Source organism: Penaeus vannamei, chromosome 37 (assembly GCF_042767895.1).
Source record: "Penaeus vannamei isolate JL-2024 chromosome 37, ASM4276789v1, whole genome shotgun sequence".
Lineage (NCBI taxonomy): Eukaryota > Metazoa > Arthropoda > Malacostraca > Decapoda > Penaeidae > Penaeus > Penaeus vannamei.
The window spans coordinates 4,044,155-4,051,654 of NC_091585.1; the positions used below are offsets into that span (position 1 = coordinate 4,044,155).

The following is a 7,500-nucleotide window of genomic DNA, read 5'->3' on the forward strand; positions in this document are numbered from 1 at the left end:
TGAAATCAATAAACGAAAATGAGCCAAAGAAGTAAACAAAAGGTCTAAAGAATCTAGTATTTGAGTGGAAATGAGAATAAATTAAAATGAAACTATGTGGCAATTACAAAGCAAAAGATTACAAGCAAGCATATACATATATATTTTTTTCTTTATCTTACGAAGTCTAAACCAGCCACTTCCATGACCTTCACTAAAAGGACATAAAAATTATACAGATGAATGGAAAAATATATGAATAGAAATAAAAATAAAAACTCCAATCTTTACCCGTGCAATATGTAGTCTCCAGAATCTGACAAAGCTTGAAAACCTCTTTCAGGAATAAAATAGAACAGAATAAAACATAAGATAATTATCTACACTCCTATAACCATAATTTGTATCCTTAGCTTGTACAATATTTACAGAAAGAGAGAAATGTATACAAAATACAATATACAATGGATTATTCTCCAACATCTTCATATAATATACACAAAGAAGAAAAAAATAGTGATTCTCAACCCTCCTAAATGGTTGATTCTAAGGATAAAAAATCTCACAGCAAAACATATGTACATATACACACAGCACGCACACATTTGGCAGTCATAGGAGTCTCAGGAAGATAAAAGGGGATCTCAATAAACGACTGAATGGCCAAACATTCCAACGACTGAATGAACAAATGAAAGAATCACTAAATAAGAGAATGCCACAGCGTAAGAATGACCAATCAACTGGACAACCAAATGACTGAATGAATGATGAGAAAACAGACGAAAGAATGAATGGCCAAACATGAGAACCACCAGTTAAAGAGAGCCTGGGTATGAAATTACCACAGCGAGGGCAACTCTGATTTTTGTCGCCTTCTCATTCCATGATGGCATATGATGGTCGGCGTTTAGGTGACGAGGAGTAGATCTGGTCAGACTCAGGCTCTCTCATGACCCTAAGGAGGGAAAAGAGGATAAGATCAATTACTTTATTCGAGAATTCCACATTTTCCACAAAACATAAAAAACAATGAATAATTTATATTTTCAAGTTCTCCAATATTGAAATCAATATTGAAAAGAAAAAATAATCATTAGAACATCCTGGAGGACCTACCGAACCACAAAAGAAAAACACTCCCTGACTCACCTATGCCCATGTTCCGACTCTGTGTCTGAAGGGATTGACATGCTTAGACCTCCCTCATGATAGCCCTCGGAACCTGCACAGCATGGGGTGAAGGAGGTAGGAGGGCAAGGTCGTTGAGAACATGGACGATTCAAGGTAGGAAATGGGAGGAAAGGGGAGAAAGAGAAGGATACCCGGATTAGTCAGAGAAAGCCACTTTCCACAGATGCAGCATTTTAAGAGTTGAAAGTATGGGTGAGATGCAACTTGTGTTAAACTTGTTTAATGACTATAATCTAGTTAAAGATGATGATTAATTTTTTGGGAAACAAGATATGCTAGTGGAATATACCAAATCCAAGATGAAAAAAATAACATACATTTAAAATACTGTCTCATAAGTTTTATGAAACAAAATAACAATAATAATAATAACGCATTAGAAATGTGCATGATGTGGCATCTTGAAAGTAGAATTGACAAGTCTGAAAATCACAAACGACCAATGATAACATTTAAAGGTTTTATTGTTTAGTCAAGAAAATAAGTTTCCTATATATATATATATATATATATATATATATATATATATATATATATATATATATATATATATATATATATATATATATATATATATATATATAAATTATAAGCACAATGATTTTCTGCCTCTCTTTATAGAAGTTTAACCAGAAGAAAATCCAATTAAAAATCAGGCTTGACAATCAGAAAATCAATTTTATATTATACTTTTATTTTTCATTTCCCTACCATTTAATTAAAAGTTTAAACCTTCAGTCAGCAACCTTCCACGCCCATTTCGGAATTAATAACAAAGCACATCATGCACAAACCCTAACGAAATAGAATCTCAAACACCACTTCCAGCTTACCCAATGAGTCGGTCCTACTTCTCTGCGACCAGTGCCGTTCATGGGAGTCAGAGTGCCACGTCTCAGAGTCTATTTCAATACCCCCATAGCTGTCATCATGAGGTCCTCCTCCATTATCACCGTCGGTCTCTGTCATGTCGAAGATCTCCGTGACACGAACCTGTTGCGAAGGACAGGGAAACACAAGATAAAGGAAGGCTTGGACTGATTGCTGGAGACTTTTTTTTTTTTCCATAGTATGGAAAGTCTTGGCATCGAAAGCATTCAACTTTTACGCAGTACGCAAAATCGCAGTCAGTACGAATCCATGGCAGCCCACGCTATCCAGCATGGCACTTAAAGAAGAAGAAGAATTATGGAAAGTATGCTAATACTGTTTTTCATTCTAGAAAACTATTTTCAACTAGTGATACTTTCCTGATTATTTGTATTACTCATAGTTCTTGAGCATCACCCAAAATAATTCCACTAAACAGAAAAGCCTTAGAAATATATATTCAGTATGCTAAATCAAATTCTCTTTAGTATTCAGTTTGCTAAGTCAAATGGTCATTATCATTCAGTATTTTAAGTCAAAATATTATTATCATTTAGTTAGCTAAGTCAAATTATCATTATTATTGTTATTATTTTCATTATTTGTGCTACAATTAATAAATAATCACAATGAAATCAGTAATGATAATGATGGCAACGATAATAACGATAATTATAATCATAATACTATCAGTGATGCTGATAATGATGATTATTACATCCATCATAGTAATAATTACAGAAATAATAATAATTATGATAATAATAATAATAACAAATATAATAGAAATAATGATAATTATAATAATAATAATAATAAATATAATGATAATCATAACAATAAATATAACAATAACAATAATAATAATAATAATAATAATAATAATAATAATAATAATAATAATAATAAAAATAATAACAATAATAATAATAGTAATAATATTATAAAGAAGAATAACCATACTGATGATAGTAATGACAATAACAATAATTTTTCTAAATAATGATAATATTGAAAATGCAAGGATAAATGCGAATAATATGATAAATAAATCTACTACCACACACCTCATTATTATCATCAAGATAGTAATAGGCCATGAGAGCCTCTTGGTGTGTCGTCACATCAAGAATCTGTTCGAAGGCGTCGTCACTCATTGCGGAAGTCGTAACAGGAAGAGTGGTCTCTAGCTCTTCCGGATTTGTAAGGTCGCTGACAGACGGACGGCGCGACACAGCCCTTGACACAGCCCTGGATGCAGCACGAGAGGCCATGCGGGAGCCAGGTCGCGACATGGATCGGACAGCACAGCGGAGGGCCACCTGCGACAGGGCCTCCGACTCCAAGACCATCGCATCTTTGTGGCTCTCTGGGACACCTTCCCTATGGGGGGGGGGGGAGGAAATGGAAAAGGTTAGAGATTTTTTTTAAGGAATTCTAGACTTTTTCTTCTTTTGAAGTGCAATAGATACTTGCTTTGAAATTCTTTTTTTTTTTTTTTTGTTTTAGAGATTTTTTTTAAGGAATTCTAGACTTTTTCTTCTTTTGAAGTGCAATAGATACTTGCTTTGAAATTCTTTTTTTTTTATTTTGTTTGTTTGTTGTTGTTTTTTTTGCTTTTTACTCTTAATAACATATGTGTAGTTATATACTTGGGATAGGTTTTTTTTTTCCTTCTTCTTTTACAATACATCAGTTGCTCATTTTGAAATAAATTACTTTATTTTTCATTTTTCACCTGTATCACCTATAATTATTTTTATCTAATTTTAGGAACATTATGAGATTACGAGCTTACAGTAAGATACAGTACTTTCAACACACACCAGACTGCCATTTTTCATCTAATTAACAACAAGTCCACTTACAAGTCATCGAGGTCCAGTGTAAAGTCAAAGTTGTGACGATTGTGAAGCTCTGTCTCACCTGTGGAAATGGAGCACGTGTCAAGAACTTTGGTATTATGGGTATACTACTTTATTATGGGTAATATTGACTTTGGCATTACAATAATCCCATCATCATTGCTATTGTTATCATTATTCCTATAAAAGCTAAAGAATATCATAACATTAATTTTATGGTCGTTGCTTCATTACAATAAGAACTTCAACAAAACAGAAAGTTCCTCTTTTTCCAGGACATTCCTCTTACACTCTTTCCCTACAAATGAATACATCCTATTACATTCCCTCCCAAAAATAAATACCTTAACTTCCAATAAATGCCCAAGCAAAAATACTCTCAAAATGAACTGTATTCATGTTGACAAATGTAGAAAAGGCATGAATCAGAATTAATATTTTCGTAATGCAAGAGAAGTATTTAACGTTTCAAATACATGTATCTTTAGTGAAGATATATTCAAAATTGGGCAAATACATCTCTTGTATTGTGAAGACATTCATTCTCATTCATACCCTTTCTACAATCCTCTCAAAAAAATATTCCAATTAATAAATTGCAAACAAATACCAACCGGAGAACTCGGTAATAGCCAGCTGGCAGGAGAATTTGCTGTCGTGGTGGTGGTGGTGGTGGTATAGGCTCGACTTGGTGGTAGACTGCATGAGAGCCTGCACCAGGTCGACGATCTGCTTGCCGAGGGTCTTGAGGTCGCTTGCACTGGGGGTCGAACTCATGAACCTAACGTGTTTTCAAAAAGAGAGAGAGGGAGAGGGTGTGAGTGAGACTGGGTGTAAGAATAGACTAAACAATGAAAATATTTATCCTTCTAAACAATTAGACCTATTTCATGCATACCATCATTTGATATCTATGTTAAATACTATATGAGGTCTATAATTTAGCACCAAATACATATGACAACAATCCACAACTTTCCCAAATTACTGCTGTTAAAACATAATGTACATATTCCCTACATCATCATATACTTGCAATTACAGAGACAGCCTACCCAGTTTCAGAATGCTAATAACATATGATATAAATTCTCAACCATGGCAACATCCAAGATCCCATTAAAAAAACTGGACTGTGTTAAACATAAAACAGAGAAAACTACTATCATAACTTAAATTCCTTTAGTAAACTCAACAGACCATAACCTATCTACCAAAGACATCAGTTTATTACCACACTACAAAATTAATCATCCATTATGTCTTTATAACTTTTATATCCTATCATAGAAACAGCCCATAAACACAACAGGTAATAAATCTAATACCCTAACATTACCCAAACTGAACCGAGGAATGTAAAACACATGATATTTATTGAACATCAATAACATGCTTAACAAAGCACTGTCTGTCACTTATTTGGGGTATCACCATATAAACCAAAAAGGTTATTACTATCCCATCTTTGCTAAGACTTATTCCAGGATACCATCTATTTATTATACCAAATATAATTCATATACAAATAAAACATTAATATATATAGACCTATCTATCAATCTATGTATATATAAATACAAACACACAAACACATACATATATATATATATATATATATATATATATATATATATATATACATATATATATATATATATATATATATATATATATATATATATATATATATATATATATATATATATATATATATATATATATATATATATATATATATATATATATATATGCATATATATGCGTATATATATATATGCATATATATATATATATATATATATATATATATATATATATATATATATATATATATATATATATATACATATATATATATATATATATATATATATATATATATATATATATATATATAATTATTATTCAGTACCTTAACCATCATATACTTTATTGATTTTGTACCATATCTTAACCCATAAAACTTATCAATCACCAATACCCCAAAATTTACTCCTGCACCCCAGAAAAAATCTTACCCAAATATTTAAATAGCTATATAGTTACATAATACCCACTGCCATACCACTCATCACCCCGAAAACCAAATGAAGAATGCTCCAGACCCTAATAAATCATTAAAAAAAAAAAAAAAAAATTATGTAAGTACAAGAAACCAATGAATCAATCCCAAATACGAAACGAAATACGTCACATCGCAAAACTCACTTGAGGAATGCTGCATATGCAATGTCTATGGGCAGGATGTAGGGCAGAGTGAGGACCGAGAGCAGTTTCATGGACCTGTGCTTGAAGACCCAGTTCATGAGTCCTTGGTTGGCCTTGTTGATCGCGTCCTGGAGAATGCAGCCCACAGCCTCAGGCAGCTGGTCTAGGATGGCTTCCTGAAGGTGAGGAAGAGAGATGAGTGAAGAGAGCAGGAGGAAGAGGGATAGCGGGGTAGAGAGGGAGAGGGGAATAGGGGGGAAAAGGGAAAGGTGGAAAGGGGTTAGGAGGAAAAAAGGAGACTGAGAAAGGAAGTGGGAGAAAAAGAGTGAGAGAGGGAGGGAGGAACATAGAGAGGAAAAGGGAGAAAAAGAGGGAGAGAGGGAGGGAGGGAGAGACATTGAGAGTTAAGTGGGGGAAAAGAGAGAGAGGGAGGGAGGAACATAGAGAGAAAAGGAGAAGAAAAAGAGGGAGAGAGGGAGGGACAGAGAGACATTAAGAGTTTAGGGGGGGGGGAAAGAGGGAGAGAGGAGAGGAATGGGAGAGGGGGGAGAGAGAGAGAGAGAGAGAGAGAGAGAGAGAGAGAGAGAGAGAGAGAGAGAGAGAGAGAGAGAGAGAGAGAGAGAGAGAGAGAGAGAGAGAGAGAGAGAGAGAGAGAGAGAGAGAGAGAGAGAGAGAGAGAGAGAGAGAGAGAGAGAGAGAGAGAGAGAGAGAGGCAGAAAGGCAAACAGGCAGACAGACAGGGAGTTATTGGGTATTTTTTCGTTTCAAGTTACTATATTCATCAAATTATATAATAATGTATCATCTATGAAATTTCATCTACTATTACATCATCAATATTACATATTATCACCATTATCATTACCCTCTTCTTATATAAGAGAAAGACAGGAGAATATAAAGCATGATATAAGGAAATATAAGGCAATTCATTGACATGTTGGTGAAGTTCAAATGAAGAAAAATTGCACTTCTTACATTGCGTTGTCTATTGCAATCGAGACAATCCATGTCGTGGAGGCTTAGGTGCGTGTCTTCGTGTGTTTCCTGAAAAGGCGACGGGGATGAGATGCTTGAAAACAGAATGTGCGCTTTCATGATGTGTTCCTCTTTATTCACTGTGACCCACTTTGCTTTCTAATAATTTTTTTTTATTCTTGTTATATTATTCTCATTATATTACTCTCGTTACGTCACGCCTCTTGCATACTAAAAGTTCTGGTCTGGATCTCTAAATCTTAACTGCCATTCTCATATATCTGTGCACAGTGGACAAAACTTTGCAAGTCTTCAATAAAATTCTTCAAAATATCCTTATTCTTATAAAGCAGTTCTAGCTGAAATAACTATGGATTGAGGTAGACCTTGCTGTTCACACACA

At 33.8% G+C, this 7,500-nt stretch overlaps 1 protein-coding gene across 3 annotated transcripts in view; it reads right to left on the reverse strand.

Annotated features, from left to right (window-relative positions):
• Window positions 1-45: 45 nt before the first annotated feature.
• The window catches only part of bmm (brummer), a 54,998-nt gene continuing 47,543 nt past the window's right edge, over window positions 46-7,500 (reverse strand). The window contains exons 6-13 of one of the 3 annotated variants that reach the window (XM_070115037.1): window positions 7,098-7,166; window positions 6,120-6,295; window positions 4,523-4,689; window positions 3,912-3,969; window positions 3,111-3,426; window positions 2,007-2,166; window positions 1,132-1,204; window positions 46-937 (exon numbers count right to left, since the gene is read on the reverse strand). In XM_070115037.1, coding sequence (XP_069971138.1) covers window positions 859-937; window positions 1,132-1,204; window positions 2,007-2,166; window positions 3,111-3,426; window positions 3,912-3,969; window positions 4,523-4,689; window positions 6,120-6,295; window positions 7,098-7,166 — 1,098 coding nt within the window. In that variant the 3' untranslated portion in view covers window positions 46-858. The remainder of the gene's footprint in view (window positions 938-1,131; window positions 1,205-2,006; window positions 2,167-3,110; window positions 3,427-3,911; window positions 3,970-4,522; window positions 4,690-6,119; window positions 6,296-7,097; window positions 7,167-7,500) is intronic. The other 2 variants (XM_027359095.2, XM_070115038.1) reach the window with 2 other exon arrangements.